Here is a 19,805-nt window from a genome sequence, read left to right on the forward strand (position 1 = left end):
TGGCGCCCGCTCTATCCGCGCCGACTCTATGATGCACGCTTCGCCATTGGCTGACGGCACTGGAGACGCTCCTCGGCGTTAGGCTCTCTCGGCTGACCCTCGCGTCGCGCAGAGAGGGCGTCATCGTCGTCAGCTGGCGGAGCGGGAAACTTCAGAAACTGGGAGAAGCTGCGCCGGGTGTGGGCGGGAGAGAGAGAGCCAGGCCGAAGCGCGCGACTGCGGTCAGGGCTCGCGAGTGAGTCGCTCTCTTTTCTGAAGGCAGCCGGGCTCGGAAGCCGAGCCTTCGGTTCGTTCGTTCACCTTTTGTCGAGGGTGGCCGGCCTGGGACAGCGACTTCGGGGGGCGGGCGGGATTTATTTATTTATTGAATTTATATACAGTACCACCCTATACCCGGAGGTTTCGGGGCGGTTCACAGAACAAAATCAAAATATAAAACCACAAAATATATAATCAAAATAAAAACAGCAACAACCCAATAACCCCCCTCGCCAAGAAAAGCCACCTTTTAAAAGACATAGGATGTCAAGATTACTTGTCCTAACCTACCTCACAGGATTGTTGTGAGGAGAGAGAGAGAGAGAAAGGAAGCGCGTAGGGGGAGAGAATGACTTATGCTTCCTTGAATTCACTGGAGGAAAGCTGGGGTGTAGATATAATAATAAAATAATAAACGAAATGGCAGATGTGGCACAGTGCTGCAACTGTGAGCCCCCGCTGTGACAGTGTTGTCACTTGCTCACTAGGATGGGGTGGGATGAGGCAGAGTGGCAGCAAGTCCTGAGAAAAGCACTGCAATAGTGCTACTCTTTCCTTGCACTGCTCCATCTCTTTCCTTTATTAAATATATTTTTCAACTGCTTGAGCGTTTTTAAAACAGTTTCAAAACATAAAAATGAGTATTGGAAAAGGGTGGGCAGAAGGTTGGCTGGGATCTAAAGTACTGGTGGATATCTGGGCGATTTGAAGTAGATTGGTAAGATTTTCTAATGCTAATTGTTCGGCAGTAGCAACAACAAAACGATCCTCCCTCCCCAATTATACTAATTAAATCACAAAAGTACCTCAAACTCCATCAAGTTTGTCAGAACAAATCTATGTGTTTAGAGTTCCAGAATTCTAAGTGTATGTATTTTGCACCTGTCTCTCGCTGATGGATCTCAGGGTCCTTTATTTTCTACTAGTACACCCTGCAATCTGTTGGTCCCTGTTTTAGAGGAGATAAGTGTGTGATACATTGATTTCAGCAGGGTTCAGGACTTTGCTGTGCTCTCTCACTTCCCTTGTTCCCAAAAGAAACCTTTTTGCCTGCTGCTGATAGTCCTGTATACATTAATGGTATCGGTACTGAATGACTTTTTTTTATAAATGATATTTCTCATTAGAAGTGATTATTCCCATTTTAGATTTGTGGCCAATGAACTCAACTAGTTAGCAAATTAATCAAGAAATCATTTTACAGATTTAATGTTTTTTAAGAGAAAGGTACTGTATTGAAATGTGAGACACCTTGTGGTAGTTTTATGAAATCGAGGCTAACAAAGAAAACACTTCGCTTTAGATTACTGTAGAATCTTTAAAATCAGCAAAGCTCAACATTAATTTTTAAACTAAGGGTCTGTTGTTGATACAGCTGATGAATGTCTCTCATGCTTAACTACTAAGGTATAAGTTCTTTACAAACTAAACTGGAACTAAGCTCCATTGAAAAATGGACATACTGTATATAGGATTACACTGAGAAGACATAAATGAGATTGTATTTTAAATTGCTTTTTTAACTTCAAGGAATTTGGATTGCAGTTAAGGGGTTATAGAATGAGTTATAGGAAATATTTATTTAAAAATGAATGCATGTGTATCTGTGGTTTCTTGGTATTAAGTTCAATTGCTTTAAACAGGATATTATTTCTTTCAGGTGGTATGAAATTTGGAAGTGCAAGCCAGCTGTGATGGCTTCTCAGGAATTTACGGTGAGTTTCTGATATTCAACTATATATTATATAGAACAAGATTCCACATACATCAGGATGACAGGGCATCCCTCTAAGATGGCTCACAATCATCAATTAAAAATATAATACGATGAAATATAATAAAATTAATTTTGAAATGTCACTAAAACGTTTGTTTATATATCAAAACAGGTTTTATACACACACCAAAAGACTAAAAAATCTAAAGTGTGGCAAGACGGAATTTTGAAGTCCCCTCTAGGGGGCAATAAGGTAAAATATTGATTAATAAAGTATTATATTGATACCATCTGTGGGTGTTACTGTTTTGTTGCTCAGTGAAGTAGCATTCTTCTATTTTTCTTTCTGTTGTAATACAGGCAACTTTATGTGATGACAAAGGACAGGTTTTGGATAGCATATTTGTGAAGTTCCAGGTACATGCTTTTTATTTTCCTTAATTTTTTTACTTGATTAGCAATTCTGGAAGACAGTTTGCTTGTTTAGTTGATTCAAACTCTGCTGGCTTATCTTGGTCACATTTGTTGAGGCCCATGGAAGGGAAAGAAGAAAGCCATCAGGGTTTAAAGTGCCTGCTGTTGCTGTTCAAAGTGCCAGGAAAAAACACAGCATTTTTTTGCAGTCATCTTCCTGGTGCTTTGCACAGCAACAACAGGCACTGATATCCTTTCACCCCCTTCCTCCTCAGGGATAGGTGTGGGTGGGGATGAAGCTTTCTTTTTCTCTATTGTTGAGGATGAAGGAGGAAATGAACACTTAAAACCTTCATTTTGGTATATATACACATTGCATATATAACAAAATGGTGGAAGTTGTATTAATGCATTATGTGTTGCATTCAGTATGCATTTATATATACTCACTACTACATATTTCTCTCTTTAGGTAAAGCCAGGAGATAATTTAGAAAGTGAGAAATATTTAATCACGGTTGAAGCTGAGAAAACTTCTGAAACTGGTTTTAGTGATCAGCCAAAGAACACAGAAGTACCAGTGTTAATAAGAAATCATTTGAAGTCTTCTGCCTCTTCATCTCTGCGTCTGCCAGTTGGCCTAAAACGAAAACATACTGTATGTCATTCTTTCTCCCTCTCCTTATTACACTCTCACAGTGTAGAAGGAAGCCTTTTGAATAAGTGAGAGAGATAGAGATCTATAGCTAGTTAGAATTTTTGGGGGGGAAGGAGCAAAAAAACCTCTGATTTTTTACTATTTGAACTGCATGTGACAGTTTCATAGATGATCATTTTTATCTCTAGCCCCTTAAGTACAAAGTGTGTTACAATATAAGGTGTTCCAAGTCACTTACTGTATTGCTCATTAGCCAATACCAGTAGATATAATGTATAATCAGGCGAGTGAAACACAATAAATGGAAGCAAATTGTGCAAGGGGATCCATCAGCTATAGAGCAGGAAGTACTTTGTGGACACTGATTAATCGAGTGGGGTGACCATGCCCACTGGTGGCTGAAGGTTAATATTGGGGGAATGTGCCTCTTGGGTTGTAAAATCCATACAATACATAGAACTGCACATCATTGTTTCGTGGTGCTCGGGTGGGGGGCCTCTTTACTATTAAGGAGATTGTAAAAGTTATTTTATCCTACTTAGATGTATTCAGATTTTGTTGCATGAGAAACACATGCTTTTCAGTCTTTTTAGTTTAGCGATTCAGTAAAATATTGCATAATAAATACAGAAATATAGTACATACTTCTACTTCTTCATTCTAAAACTTCAATTGTTAAACTTCCCACAAACTGAAAATATTTTCTTCTTAGGGTTTCCAAGGGCCACGGCAGGTGGAAAAGAAAATGACAACAATGGAAGTATCTGCAGCAGTAGTATCACCTTCATCCAAGGATCCTCATTCATCCTTCCCTTCTCAGTTCTATGCCAGTTCCCCTTTATTTTCTGTCCCCTGCAAGACTAAGTTACACTCAGAATTGAATCAGAACACTTTCAAAGTGAATGGCTCAGATGCTGATTCTGTCACTCCACCCGCTTTTACTCATAAAGTGGTCCCAAGTAGAATCCATAGTACTGATGGTGAAGATGGTGAATATTTGAAGCCAGGATTTCAACTGGATAATGGAATGGCCAAATCAATCGACCATGCAAGTAATAGTGTGGCAGTTTTGCAGAATGCCAGGAGTAAAGCACAAATCTTAGCAATTCTGAGCGGGGGACAAAAACATTCTAAAGTTTCAGAGGATGAAACTGATATACCATTGGGAAATCATTCACCAGCATTGATGAAATCAGAATTCCATCAGGAAGGCTCACTTTTATCTGAATCATCAAGAAGCACAGAGTCTTTCTTCAAAGAAAAGATGGCACCTCTTTTGAGCTCTGCAAACAACACAACCAAAGAAACCATTAAATGCATAGCACCACTGCATTTCTCAGAAAAAAATGTGAAAACAAAAAGCCGATGGGATGTATATTTGCCATTGTCTTTAGCTGAAAAGTCTCCTGACAAAGTTGAGGGAGAATACAATGATAAGAATGCTAGCGATCTTCAGGACTTGAAAGAGGATGGCACTGATAATACGAACCAATACACTGAGGACCATAAAAAAATTCCAGAAGTGCCTGTTTCCTTGGAAATCAATATGTATCCTGTCAGTAATAGTTCTGTCAAACACCAACCACATAGTATTGTACCAGCTGAATCAATCGTGTGGAAAGAGAATGGCACAGTTTTATCATCTGTTGATAGTATGAATTACTCAGATTGTAATGCTGATAAACTCTCCACAGCCAATAAATGCACAGAGATTGATAATTTGGATGGGTTTTGCCATCAGCTGCAAAATGAATCTTATCCAGTAATATGTTCTGAACGTTTCTCAAATAATTCTGCAGATGGAGAGTTTGGTGACACAGAAAAGCAGTTTATAGAGGTTAACTTCAATCTGTTGGATACACTAGAGTTTAGTGACACAGAGGATGGAAAACTTCATACCAACCACACATTTCCACAAGGTTCAGCATGCTTTAAAGAGGAAACCGAAGCACCACTTGAGACTGGTGTTCAAGTGAACAGTAACATAAAAGATGGAGGTGTGAATTGTGTCTCAGAATGCCAGTCACTGCAAGTTTGTGAAGAAATCTCTGAGGAACCTAACAAGAAGGAGGAAAATAGTGCAACTCTTCCTTTTCTTAAAAAGCTGCCACATTCAGATGCTATAATTGTTGATGAAAAGGTAGAGACAAATGCAATAAATATCCAAAATATATGTAATCACAGAGATCTTGGTACAGACTTGTTAATGGTTAATGATATGGACTGTGATGCGAATGATAGTGAATATCCTAATCCAACAACTTGTCTTGCAAAAGGGAATGTTCCTGCTATTTTACGTGGTTGCCTCATGGACAAAAGTAATGAAGAAGGTATTGAGGTTGGAGCAGGTAATTCCCAACCTAGTTCCTTAGGTATTTGTCATAACAACATGAAACAAAGCAATCATTTGCTAGTCCTCACTGAATATTTCTCATGGTTCCCCTCAGTATATTTCAGACAAAATTGATGCTGCTTCAGAAAAAAATCTGGATTTGAGGCAACTCACTCATCCCTTAACTTGTGAGACTTCAGATGAATCACGAATGGATCAAAATGAAAATGCAGTTAATAACTTGGATTTTTTTAACAAGTTCAGTAAATATGAAGGAAAGGATTCTATTTGTGTTGAATCTTCACTTGACTCTTCAAGCCTTCCCCAGCTCGTAAATGGTTTCAGCCTGTTAAAATCACTTACAGAACATAGCACAGCCTTAGAAAGCCTGCGAATGATAGAGGAAAGTACTTCTTTGCTACCGAGGGAGAGACCAAGAAAAAAACAAAAGCCAACAGGACCTGAAGGTTATTAGCTTCTTCTTCTTCTTTTTTTAGAATTTTGTTTTGAAATATTGATTGTACTTTTCTACTGGTTTTCCTAGTTCATTCTTCTAGTATGGAAATGTAAAGAGAGCTAATTCATTGTCAAAGCAGTTTTGTTCTGCATGTGAAACAGTCTCCTTGATTATCCTGAAATAAAAGAGATAATACCTTACTTTAGAATAGGGATGGGGAACCTGTAGCCCTCCAGATCTTGTTGAACTTCCAACTCCCATCCTCCCTCCACTGAGCATTCCTAAGGAAATGTCTTGTCCATGGTGAGATCATGTTTTGTTTTGCTCCAAACAAGCCACACTATACCCAAGGTTTGTTATTGGCTTGCCAATAGTACCTAGTTTGAGTGAAGCAAACCACAATCCACTTTGGACATAATGGTAAGCTAGGGATCATGGTTTGGTTTTTTTCATGTGCTTGTGGGGAGGAGCAAAACAACCAGTCCAGCAACTTCATGGTAAACAGATATGGTTTACGGTAACATCAAAACAAGACAAGTGGATTTCTTTGCAGCATGTTTGTCACTGATGTGGCTAATAATGCTAAAATAAAATATGTGTAGTTAGCACCTAGCATTCCTATAAGCAATAGCATTGACTTTGAAAACATCACTCAACTTGAGTGCAAGATAGATCTTCAATATTTTTTTATCACTGAACTAGCTTCATGACTGAGGCTTATTGTGCTTTTCTCTCTTTTGTAGCTACACAACAGTTTCCTGACGTTCCCCTTTCTGAAGATGTGCAGATAACATCTTGCCTGCATTCTGGTTCTCCTAAAATGGTAACCTTTTGGGACTTTTTAATTCATCACTAATAGCTTTTATGTAAATATCCCATTACACAAGCTGAAGGCCCATCTACTTGTATGTATTTTCCACCTCACTGTCGTCTTCTGTGTTCCTATCAGCCACCCCCTCTGATCAACTGAAAACTGGCTGCAGAGAGTAAGAGGCCCTCTACAGCAAGTTTTGTGAGATGGAGTAAAAATTGCCAACACTACTCCACACTCATTGGGGCATAAAAATAAAAAAATATATTAAAGTAATAGTAATCTTCATCATCAATTGTGGGTATTGGAAAAAACGTATTTCATTTGATAAGCTCACTGCATCATCGTGTTAAAGAAAAATTTGAGATGAGATGGTTTGTGGGAGAGGATTACAGTAGGTAAAGGACAAGATAGAACATTTGCTCTACTCCGGCATGGAAATTCATTTTTCCTACACAAATGTAAAATAGATTTGTGGGGCTTTTGCTCAGATATAGTTGTTGTTTTAAGAAATTGCAAATTGTATTGCCATTCAGCCTTCTGAAGGCAATGAGCTGGCTGTATTATATCACTGCATTGCAAAATGAGACGGTGCTAAGTATAGAATGGTGCATCCTTCTCTTGACCCATTTCTGATCATTTCCAGAATGCTTCCTCAAACACTGATGCAGAGAAGCCCACAGCAGCTACATTAAACATGCTACATGACCAGGTTCCTTTTGAAGTGGCTGACAGTCAAACGAAGGTATAGCTTACAAAGAGATGACTTGGAAAACCTCCCACAGCCAGCACCCCCAAAACTTGCACTGCCTTCATTCACCTCAGGACCTGTGTTTCTCAGACTACTTTTGAAGCTGGAATTTTTAAACAGCAGTTTGTAATATGACCTGGAGGGCCAGGTGTTCAGCAATAAGAAGTAAAAAGTTCCACAGTCTGTGCAAGCTCTTCAGCACACCTAAACAAGCTTTTTGGATCCTGGGTACTAACTCTTCATTGACAGCATTAAGTTGCCATCTTATCTCTTATTTTATCATTGAAGGCTAATTTTCAGTGGTATAATGAATAAGTCTTCTTAGGATGTCCTCCTAACCTCTGATATTGATGGCTGAGGTTTGCCTAGAATAGTTGTTAGGCTTCTCTCATCCAGCAGAGATGAGTAGAAAGCCCTGGGGTGGGGCTGGAATATGGATCTGTTGATTGACTCAAAACTCAGGCTTGTTGGCTCCTGGCTGGTGTACCAAAAATGTGTGAAAATCCAACTCCCACCTTCTACCCTGGCAGGCCCAAGCAACGAATGGTTTGTGTTAAATTGTAGTTCTTTGTTCTCCTATGATTTCCTTTTATTAATCTATCTCTTAAATATATGTAGCTAGTTGAATTTCAAGGGTACCAAGTGAGAGGATCTGCAGCTAGTGAGATAATGATGAGAGTACCCTCTTCACATCTTAGATGGGATCCACAGGCTGATATGACAGAATTTGAAGTTGCTACAAAGGATGGTTGTTTTTTCTCAGCCCAAGAACTAGGCAGCCCTGTGCTGCCTGGCTTTATTCAGGTAAACTGTAGAATGCTTTTTATAGAAAGGTTTATTTAATCAATGAACATATGGCAAAAATGTGAAATAATTTATTAAGTGATCATAAACATGGTTTAAAAGACTACATGAGAGTTGCAAATAAGGACCTCAGTTGGCCCATTCCTGACGTAAATCTGTCAATGACTTCTTTGAAAATGCATTCATATACTTTATTCCCTTGGTCCTTCTGGTGCATTAAACATCTTCCTTAATATGTACATGGTGCCACCTTTTAATCCCTCTTCAAAATTCACTTTTCTGCAAACCCTGGTTTAGTCTGAATTTTCATGGGGTAGCCAAAAACACTTATGTGTAACTGTACCTGCTCACATCTGTCATTTCCTAGGCTTGTTTCTCTCTTCATTTTGTTATTTTTCCCTGTGTTGATTTTAGATTTTCTCCTGTTTTGGGGAGTAAGGACCCTGCTTTCTTTTCTTTTCTTTTCTTTTCTTTCTTTTGCTTGAAACTCTGTAAAGCATTGTTTGAAATTTCTGTTGCATGACCAGAAGCCTGTTCATGTGATGTTTGGGTATCATTCATTAGCATTGTTTTGTTTTTGTTTTTTTGTAATTAAAAGTAATGTGAAAGATCTAAGTGCATTCAGCTGGGTGTGCTTGATTTTTTAGCTTTACGATTGTTTCTCTGCAGTCTTCACAGCCTCCTGACTGCCACTTTTCCCCAAATTCAAGCAGTGAAAAAGCAGTGATAGAAGCAGAAGAAAATGATTTCCTGGTGGCAATGGTATCTCCAGATTTACCTATGGACAATGCAAAAAACATTTTCCGTAAGAATGTTTTGTTTGTTATTGTTGTAAATAATGGTTGTGCCAGCAGACATAGCAAGGGGGGGAAAGTATGGACCTTTGTGCAAAAGTTGGCTTGCAAGTGTTGAATACCAGAGTGATAGGTTTCAGATTCTTATAGCCTTGCAATGAGATAATATGTACATTCTCAGCTTTCTCAGCCTGCTTTGATTACATGTACATATTGTAAGCTTATAGACAATGGGATTTGTTTTTCTGACTTAGAATTGTTATTGGAACAAACAACTTGGGCTCCCCACCCCCCATGAGTGGAAGAGATCCTTCTGCTCATGGAAGGACATCTTTTGTGAGTTCCATTCTTCTTCTATGAACAGATGCTTCTTTCATTCATTGAGTTTAAGATTAGGATCCAACCAGTGTTTCCTCCCGTACCTCAATTATTTTCTCCAGTACGAAACAGTTAACAAGTGAGAATCTAAAACATAGTGTTCTGGTGTATCCCCAGCTCATAACAAGAGTGCTCCTGTTTAGGATCTCAGCCACCCTAGGAAAGGAGTCCTTTATGAGTTGGTGAAAGGAGGAAGGAGACCCCTTTCCCCCATCCTATCCTTCTGAAACCTTCCTCTGTTGTTGTTGTATATCACTGAATGGCTCTGGCTGAGGTCTGACTATCAGCACTGAGCTGTCCCAGGTAGAATACAGTCGTACCTTGGAAGCCGAAAGCCTTGGCTCCCAAACAAATCGGCTCCTGAATGATTGAAACCTGGAAGTGAGTGTTTTGAACGATTGTCAAAAGCTGAACGTCCAGCTTCCGATTGGCTGCAGGACATTCCTGCAGCCAACCAGAAGCTGCACTTTGGTTTTTGAACGGTTCCAGGAGTCGAATGGATTCCTGGAACGCATTCTGTTCAGAAACCAAGGTACCACTGTAATTAAGATACACATTACTATCCACATCAAGAACCTTTTCTCAGTTAACTGGCTATGCTAGGTTTGTCTTAATCTTTTGAGTAAGAAATGCAAATACAGCCAAAATCTTTGCTGTAGAAAAGTCAAGATTTAAGGAAATCAGAGTAGAGCGCCCAGGAAACTCGGAGGGAGGACATTGTTTTAAATATTGACACTTCATAAAACTTTCTGCTTCATAGAGATGGAAGAGTCGAGCTGCCCAGAAGATGAGGATATGTCTATACTCCTACTACCCCTTAGAGCACGAACTCCACTTGTGACTGTACCTGTAGATGGAGAAGCTCCTGACTTAGTTTATTCCAGTGTAAAGACATGTGAGCGAGGCCGGCAGTCCTTTGGTTTCTCGGGAATAAGCATGTATGGCAAGTCAAAAATATTAGGGCCTGAGGACAGCATGTGTGAAACCTTTGTGCATGAAAAGTGTGGAGAAGAAAGACATGGGGTGATCACACAGTCTGCATTCCCTAATGTATCAGAACAAAAGAGACAAAGCAAGTGGCAGAAGTACCAAAACACAACTCATAGTGACTTGAGAACTCAAAACAGCAGCGAAGTGGTCATGACTGATGACATCCGAGCTGAGAGTGCCTTTGGAATGCCACTGCATGACATAGGAGAGGGATGGAGTAATGCCGTCAATGAAAGCCCTCCAGACTTTGGGCATCCGCAGAAGCTAAAAAGCATGCTTTGTAAACAGCAGCGAAACTTTAGCAGCCAAGATTCTGTTTCAGAAGGACAAAAACTTTCTCTGCACTTAAATCAGAATTTTTCCACGGAGGAAGGACTAAAGGTGTTAGGTCAGCTGAATTGCCACAGTTCAACCAGACACATCAAGGTATATAACTGTTCACAAAAGTCTTAGGAACAGATTTTGCCAAAGCAGCCTCCAAAAATAGTTGTGAATATTTCATAGTTTAGTCATGTGTTCATCTATAAAGTGGTTTGTTGGTTTTTTTACATATTCAAATAGCATTTATGACTCAATTTGAAATATTATATAAAGGAAATCAACCCTGATCTTGCATTTTATTGTCTACATCAAAAAATATTTCACTATAAACATCAGGTTCCTGACAATGCTTCACTTACAAAGTCCTTGACCACCCACAGATGTGCCCCAGTGGAGGTGGGAGTTATATGTCCTTGTACTACATTATAGTCCTTAGGGTTGCTGCTTTTCTTGATTGCAGAAATGTAGGAGAAGGGGCTTACAGGCATCCTCTTACTCTTGTTCCTGCTCAGTGTTTTGACTCAGCAGTGCAGCAAAGTACTGGACTGTCTCCCCTTGTATATGCATTGTCATGTAGTGCTGCAACCAGAGCAATCTCACAAGAGTCCCCTTCGCTATTCACAAGACATCCTGCAGGTGGTGATGTATTTGAAGAGAGCTGAAAACCTGTTGCCATGGCAGTAATTTTCCCACAGCTATGGCGACAAGTCTTTGCTCACCCCATCACTCACTGTGGCTCTGAGAAATGAAGGGGACCGCATGTCCTTTGGATGTTTTGTTTCTCTTGTCTCTGTAGATGTTAGGCTGATGGAATGGAGAAGTAAATAGGCAGTAAGAATGCAAACATGAATATAATGTTTGTGGGATATTTAATGTCAGTGTGGAATAAGAGGGTGGTCAGTGCTCTAATTCTAATATGATATGCCTGAATATATGTTACCCATGTATTAAATCAGATGGAAAGGAAATATGATTTTACATGCATGCCTTTTATTTATATTTCAGAACACCTGTGAATTGTTCTTTCCCAGTGTAGAAATTGTGAACTCTACCAGTGTTCCTAAGAGACAGATGTATATCCCAGCTGAGTTTCAGTCTCCTGCACATTATAAGCAGGTTTTTACTTCTGCTTTGATGGGTATGACTAACACCTTTAATTTCCACATTGCAGTACATTCACTGATGGTTGTTCTTAGAGGGCAACAAAATCTGAGATAAAATATTGAGTGAGTGTCCTCATAACAGTTTTTTCAACAGTTGCCACATGGATTTGGCCTTCAAAACCACATTCTCAGCCATCTCTGTGGTTGCCTGTGCAGTCTAAATTGCACCATCTCAGAAAATCTCATCTGCACCGTTCTGTGCGTTGTTTTCATTTTTGGTTAAAAGCACTCAAAGGATCTCTGTATTTTAATGGAGAAGCAATGCTGGAGAAGAGGATGTGTAACTGCTTTGTTCCATAACACTTTCCCAGTCTAAATTGTTTCTTGCAAGCTGCATTTCTCTCTCTCTCCACCAACCAAGATTAACAAACTTTTAGGGGACCAATTTAGAATGGATAGAAGGATTAAATTTCCCATAACTGCTGTTCACCCCAACATTTAAGAACAAATTTGTTTTTAAGTGCAAATAAGACTGTCAGGAATTCTAATTATGGATCCTCTGCATAATATGTAGTTTTCCTTGGGAAAAACAAATGGCATACCAAAAGATACATGACTGAAGCAAGGAGCCCATAATATACAGTATGTTACATATAAAGTATGAATGAGAAAAAAATTATAAAAGCCACAAACCCGTGAATAAGCATAATGCAGGACTTTGGCTTTATTTAGATGCTTCATTGCCAGTGTTCTGGGAGTAGTTGAATTGCAGTTGCTGAGCTGGAAAACCTTCAAAACATTTGCTATTGTTCGAAGTATTGAACCTAAAATTGTGGAAAACATATTTGATTCTTCTTCTAAGTCAGCAATCACTATACGGTCAAATAATTCCAGGGTGTTTCAGCCACTGCCTGAAGACAATTCGCAAGTTGTATATTTCTGGGGAGCCACTTTGTGGTAACTATTTATTTATTTACTTACTTCATTTATGAATTGCTTCCTTTGCAATGCCTAGATAATGGTCAGGCTATTACAGTCCAGAGATGGCCATGTTGTTGTTTAGTCATGTCCAACTCTTCGTGACCCCATGGACCAGAGCACACCAGGCACTCCTGTCTTCCACTGCCTCCCAGAGTTTGGTCAAACTGAGGTTCATAGTTTCGAAAACACTGTCCAACCATCTCGTCCTCTGTCGTCCCCTTCTCCTTGTGCCCTCCATCTTTCCCAACATCGGGTTCTTTCCCAGGGAGTCTTCTCTTCTCATGAGGTGACCAAAGTATTTGAGCCTCAGCTTCAGGATCTGTCCTTCCAGTGAGCACTCAGGGCTGATTTCCTTTAGAATGGATAGGTTTGATCTTCTTGCAGTCCATGGGACTCTCAAGAGTCTCCTCCAGCACCATAATTCAAAAGCATCAATTCTTCGGCGATCAGCCTTCTTTATGGTCCAGCTCTCACTTTCATACATAACTACTGGGAAGACCATAGCTTTAACTATACAGACTTTTGTTGGCAAGATGATGTCTCTGCTTTTTAAGATGCTTGAAAAGGTTTGTCATTAACAGTCTTAATTGTCAAAGCTGGTAAAAGGCACTCTTGCCCACTGAGGTCAGCTGGGCCTGTAGCGGCAGAATGAATCCAGGAGCACTCCCGATACTGATCCAGGACTTTCAGGGACTCTTCTCAGTCAGACAAAGAACCAGTTATCAGTGTTCGAGGACACCTCTCTGCAAATCTAATAACTGCTCCCAACAGTTTCATATAGAAGAGCGTTGGGGTTAAGATGGTATCTTGCAGCATCCTGCAGCATAAGTGCCATGGGGTTGAAAAATGTCATCCAACCTGAAACTGATTGCCAAGATAGAATTAGAACCACTGTAAAACTGTTCCCAATACAGAACTGGTTCAGGAGGATACCATGGTCAATGCAGTCAAAAGCTGCTGAGAAATTATGTATCAAAAGTCATTGAGAAGTCAAGTAAGAATAAACTGATAAAGATCATCCATTAGGGTGACCAAGGCTGATTCAGCTCTAGAACCAGACAGGAACCAAGATTGAAGTGGGTCAAAATAATCTGTTTCATTCAAGAATACTTGCAACTCTCCTGTCATGACCCTCTCAGTTACCTTTCCCAAAGTGCATTTTAGTAATAAACCTTTCCATTGATGAAAGGGGAAGAAGTAAACAGGCCTAGATTGTAAAAGTGATTCCATTACCTTTAAAGAGTCACAGTGAGAAACTGGTTAGATTTCTGGACGAGCTCAAATTAACAATATTTGACACACAAAGGAGTTGTCTTTACAGTTAATAGGTTTTCCCCACTACACTGAACTTTTTTAAAAAAATTACTTTTTATTGTTTCTATTTTGTGTAAAGAACATTTAAACATATTGCTATTTGAGCTATCGCAAAAACTACACCGAGCTCTGGAAAAAGTGGATATATCCTTCTATACCTCAGTGAAAAGAGCGCAAGGACAAGAGAATTCAGCCCCACTCTGCAACCACAAGATGGCGAGTAAACTTGTTATGGTTAAAAAAGAAGGTCGAAATAAGGTAAGTTTCTTGAGTAATCTCAGGTGTACTCTACAGAAATATTACAATACATGCTGAAGGTCTTTTCATACATAAGTCCATAGATTTATATTTTTTTTAAAAAACTGAATGGTTAGAATATCTAAATTGCTGCATATAGAATTGTGTTCAATGAATGAGCTTACATTTTTATCAATATTATTAAAAATTATTAATTACCATGACAGTGGGGGTTTTTTGACATCATGATAATGAGATGCTGTAGTACCCCACTCCTATGCTAATTTATTTGGATTGAGGTCCCCCTGATTTCAATGCAACATGTTTCAAAATAAATGGGTTCAGGGCACAACTAGATGTAATAATGGATTGCATTCCTGGTTTTGTTTATTTAGCTGCTAAGCATATGCTATGTTATTTTCAATAGTGTGATTGTTTTTTTTTCCATGGTGTTGTCCAAAAAGCTTAGTTTTCCCTAACTTTCACAATTTTTTTCAGAAGTGAAGTTTAATACTTTTAACGAGCTGGTGTAGGGTGGTCAGCCTGTTCCCTATAACTTAGCTTTTGGGCTTACATTTTGTTTTAGGGCCGCCTTTTCTATGCCTGTGATGCTCCTAAAGGTAATCGATGCAATTTTTTTAAGTGGCTAGAGGATGTAAACCCTGGACAGAAGGAAAGTAGGCCTGGTGTTGTACTTCATGACACAAAGAGTATTGGAACCTACCTCAGGAGTCAAAATGTTTCCCTCTATGAAGAATGCCAGCTTCTGATGAGGTATGTTAACTAAACATGAATATTACTGCCTGGCTCAGTAGAAATCGATCTACTGGTCTGACATCATATTTTGTTAGAGAAGGGTAATAATCACAAATGTTCTCTGCTACTTCAGATTTGACCTTTTCACATTATTTTGCAAAAGTGTCCATATTTTAAAAAGCCCCAATATTACCTGAGAGTATTAGTGCAGGTAGCGTGGAGACCCAGTGAGATCAAGGCAATGGCACAGATTCATAGAGCTACTTTACCTCAGCTTTAATATTTGTTATGCAGCATGGTGTTCAAGAAATTCTTCCCTGAAACAACTTGAGTGTATGAAACTATTTGGATGCTTTTAAATCAACATTTCTTAATATTAATGAAGAGTTTAGTAGTTATTTGATCAATATTGCTCACATAATTCATTTGGTTTTTTTTTTACTCTCTTGCAGTCTTCTGGTAAATCACCTTGAATATTTGTGCCAAATCTAAAGGCAGCACAGAAATCGTAAGGTCTTATTCAGTATATTTCTCTCTCTTTTTTTCAGTATATTTCTCTCCTTTTTTAAATAGGAAAGCCTTTGATGTTCAAAGGAAACAATTTGGTAAACTGAAGAAATTCAATGCTGCAAATGTGAACCTTGATTGTGATTCTAAGAGCAAATTATATCTTAAGCTGAACCGAAAGGAGCACTCATCTGCGTACAGCAAAGGTGGGTGGACTCTTGTCATCTTACTGTAACAGGGCAAAACGTAACTAAAACCATTGATATCACACATAGGAGCCTCAGTTATTTTGAAGTATATTCACATTAAGATTTGTCTTTGGAAATACTGCATATGTGTGTGTATGTATACATATATCCATTTTCAGGGTGTTGACTTGCATAGAGGAAACAATTTCCATTTCCAGTGTGGCCTGATTTATATAGCTCATACATAGTTTTCTGTTCAAAGGCATTGCACCCTGACCTTTATGCTATACGTTGCTTCTGTCTAGTGAAATGAACTCATTTAGGAAAGTGGTGTCTGAGACTGTATAGGCAGTCCTCTTTCTAGTTCTAGTGACTGAACAAGATTAAATGGTAATATGTCTTGCTAATTAAGTTTGAACAGCATTGTTTCCTTTTTTAAAAGACACATAATTCTCACGCAGATGGATGCAGCTTTCAAAGGAATACCATATCAATTTCATGACACAGCACCTGTGATGAAAGTAATACTAATTAATCTTAGTATAAGATGTAAGAGAATACATGAGAACACTTACTACTGATTGTATCAGAAAAGTGAGATATGTGAAGACCACTTGTAGCTCCTCGATACTTTGGTTACGAATAGATTTTGTAGCTTCAATCCACGGTTAGCAAAGCACATCTTCAGTTGCAGTCTTTTTTTTTCTTTTTTTCTTTTTGCATGGGTTGGGGAGGGACCGCTATTCTAGATACAGTGGTACCTCGGGTTACATACGCTTCAGGTTACAGACTTCGCTAACCCAGAAATAGTGCTTCAGGTTAAGAACCTTGCTTCAGGATGAGAACAGAAATTGTTTTCCGGCGGCCCGGCAGCAGCAAGAGGCCTCATTAGCTAAAGTGGTGCTTTAGGTTAAGAACAGTTTCAGGTTAAGTACGGACCTCCGGAACAAATTAAGTACTTAACCCGAGGTACCACTGTATATCAAATAACTGATAAGGCTGTCACTTTGTTAGAATTAATCCTGGTATCCTGGAATTGTCCTTTTGTTTATGCCTTAATCGGTTAAAAAGTGGGTAATTGCTACAAGTGGGTAATCTGCATATCAATTCAATTTTATTTTATAAATTAACCTGTGTAGGCAGTTGTCATAAGTCCCCACCCCCATTAGTGCAAGATTAAAGTGTCACACACAACAAAAATTAAAACAAACCTTGGGGAAAAGCTCTACAACCTTAAATAGAAATCTTGAGAATACACTAATACTTAATATGAAAATATACTGTACAATCTATGTTTCTATTCAGAAGTAACCCCCATTAGTTCAATAGGATTGCATCCAAAATTTACCTGACACTGTTTATTTAAAGAAGGCGAAGCACACAAGACTCCTCTCGAACAAGCAGAACTAGGAAGTAAAAAATAAGATGGGACATAACTTATTCGCTGCGAAAGACTTTAGTCCAGATTTGATTTTGTCCATTCAGAAGCTGGTTATTTGATGCAACTGATAAAACTAATTTACTGTGTTGACAGATGATCTTTGGGTTGTTTCCAAGACTTTGACCTTTGAACCCTTGGATACTTTCATTGCAAGCAGTGTTTTCTTCGGACCATCCTCTAGCAATGAATTGGAGTTGGTACCTCTCAAAGGTTACAGTCCCTCAAACTGGCGCTCAGATAGTAAGATGTTTTTTTAAAAAATCAACATCTTCGTACAGATGATTCAAATTCAAAATACAGCCAACTCTTAATATGTTATGCAACTGAATTATCAATTTCTCAAACTTGGTATGCTAAAGGGAAAAAAGCCCAAGAGAAATGATGGCAAGATGAAAGATCTAATAGGCGTGAAGGAAATGTCCAGAACCACTTTTTAATCGCCATAGAGATGTGATGCTACAAGTGAAATAATGTTAATTTGAAAAGCTTATTAAATGGTATTCATATATTTGGCCCTTGAAAGTTGAGTAATGTTTTCATTTATTTAACTAATCCTAAACTTAGATATCTGATAGCTTGGGGAGAGTAGGAAAGTAGGGGTGGAGATGGGGTAAGAATGAATTGGGTAGAAACACAACTGTCTACCTTTCTTGTAGGATCACAGACATGGCTGAAAGTGTATGGACAGGAATACATAGTGACAGATATAAGAAACGGGGACTAAGTACAGTGGTACCTATGTTTTCGAACATAATCCGTTCCGGAAGATCATTCGACTTCCGAAATGTTTGAAAACTGAGGTGCAAAGGGTGGCCAGCAAATTCAATGGAGAAAATTGAAAATAACTCAGCAGAAGCCGTGTGACTTCCGAGGTGCATTTGAAAACGGAAGCATTTACTTCCGGGTTTTTGGCGTTCAAAAACCGAAATGTTAGGCTTCCGAGATGCTCAGTGGGCAGTATCTGATGCATCACAATGCAACTTGGACATGGAGCAATGGATCCAAACTACAAGAAAGAAGATTCCACCTAAACATTAGGAAGAACTTCCTGACAGTAAGAGCTGTTCGACAGTGGAATTTGCTGCCAAGGAGTGTGGTGGAGTCTCCTTCTTTGGAGGTCTTTAAGCAGAGGCTTGACAACCATATGTCAGGAGTGCTCTGATGGTGTTTCCAGCTTGGCAGGGGGTTGGACTCGATGGCCCTTGTGGTCTCTTCCAACTCTATGATTCTATGATTCTAACTTATGAACCCTCCAATATGGGTTCATATTAGTAGTGAGTGCAGCTATAACAGGCAGAGAAATGCAGAAAAGTAAAATAATTTATTTAAGTCTTGCAACAGAGATGGCATGAAACAATTTATAGCCTTGTTTTAAAACACAGTGAAAAAGCATACTCTATTTGGAGTGTACATATTATAATTACCTTATCAAAATAGAATAGCTTACATTGGTGTGAATGGGAGTACAGTACAGTGAATGGGAGTTTTTAGTACAGTACAATAGTAGGTACAGGGAGTTGAATCTATATTGAGATCACAGTGGTAGTCTCAAAGGGTTGAATCCCCATGTCTTTTCTCCAGCCAGGGCCCTTAATCCAGATTAGTTCCCCTACTACTTCTGTTTACTTTTTGGGGAGAGGTGACAAACAGTCATGCAAGTGTTAATTTTCTGTAGCCAAGTACATTTGGTTACTCTTCTTCCTTGTAACATTCCTTTTTCTTCAGTGATTGTTCATGCTTTGCTAGTTTGTAATACTAGCACTGAGCTTACAACTTTGAGAAATATGGAGGAAAACATCAGTTCAGGCACTTTACCAATAATGGAGCATCTGCTAACAAAGTAGGTAGTTTTACTATCTATATTTCAGTTCAGTTTTTATAAACTGTGGATTGTACCATCATTTGAAACAGGTGGGAAAGGATAATGTTTTATGCTGCATAGAATGAACACTGCAAACTAATATCTCTTTGGAAATATAAAAGATAAGACTGTGCAGATACTATTAACAGCATATATTTGCACTCACTGTGTTCTGGCAATTTTCTGAAAACTAAGAAAACTAAAGTGAAATGTATTTGTTTTAGTAAAATTCCTTTAAGCACCTGTAGGTGAATTGTCATAGCTACAAGATTCTGTATATTTAAAATCAGACAAAATAAGTGATTATATTATTGTTTTTGTTAAGGATCACTTTTAAGAGGAGCACAATTTCCACTGCTCATGTATATGCATGTATGCAACCCCCCCCCCTCAAAAAAGTATTGAATTTGAAGTGGGGGGGGACTGAAAAGGTGGCAAACTATTTAGATAAAAAGTAAAACAACTTGAAATGTGTGAATGTAGAGTCATAAAGATCGTAATTTATTTAAAAAATGGATGCAGATTCATACATTTTGTGATGTAAATAAATTTCATTTAAAACTATATAGCTTAGTGATATTCAAAGTTAGACAAATTGAAATAACTTAAATCTATTGGTTTCAATGGGTCTACTCAGAGTATAACTAATGTTGAATACTGCCTTTTCACTCTCTCCTGATTTAAATCCTTTAATTAACACAGGTGTGATTTAATTATATGACAATTTGCCTC

General features: G+C 38.7%; 1 protein-coding gene across 1 annotated transcript in view; it reads left to right on the forward strand.

Moving 5' to 3' along the window:
• The first annotated feature begins 77 nt into the window (after positions 1 to 77).
• ZGRF1 (zinc finger GRF-type containing 1) overlaps positions 78 to 19,805 on the forward strand; it is a 30,195-nt gene continuing 10,467 nt past the window's right edge. The window contains 18 exon segments of the mRNA XM_083756231.1: positions 78 to 235; positions 1,919 to 1,973; positions 2,148 to 2,228; positions 2,336 to 2,392; positions 2,862 to 3,047; positions 3,760 to 5,468; positions 5,470 to 5,846; positions 6,580 to 6,659; positions 7,294 to 7,392; positions 8,017 to 8,202; positions 8,872 to 9,007; positions 10,135 to 10,790; positions 11,691 to 11,823; positions 14,163 to 14,341; positions 14,907 to 15,094; positions 15,650 to 15,789; positions 17,306 to 17,452; positions 18,938 to 19,052. Of these exon segments, the coding sequence (XP_083612357.1) occupies positions 1,953 to 1,973; positions 2,148 to 2,228; positions 2,336 to 2,392; positions 2,862 to 3,047; positions 3,760 to 5,468; positions 5,470 to 5,846; positions 6,580 to 6,659; positions 7,294 to 7,392; positions 8,017 to 8,202; positions 8,872 to 9,007; positions 10,135 to 10,790; positions 11,691 to 11,823; positions 14,163 to 14,341; positions 14,907 to 15,094; positions 15,650 to 15,789; positions 17,306 to 17,452; positions 18,938 to 19,052 (4,490 nt within the window). The 5' untranslated portion in view covers positions 78 to 235; positions 1,919 to 1,952.

Source organism: Podarcis gaigeae (genome assembly GCF_964106915.1).
Source record: "Podarcis gaigeae genome assembly, chromosome: 9".
Classification (NCBI taxonomy): Eukaryota; Metazoa; Chordata; class Lepidosauria; order Squamata; family Lacertidae; genus Podarcis; species Podarcis gaigeae.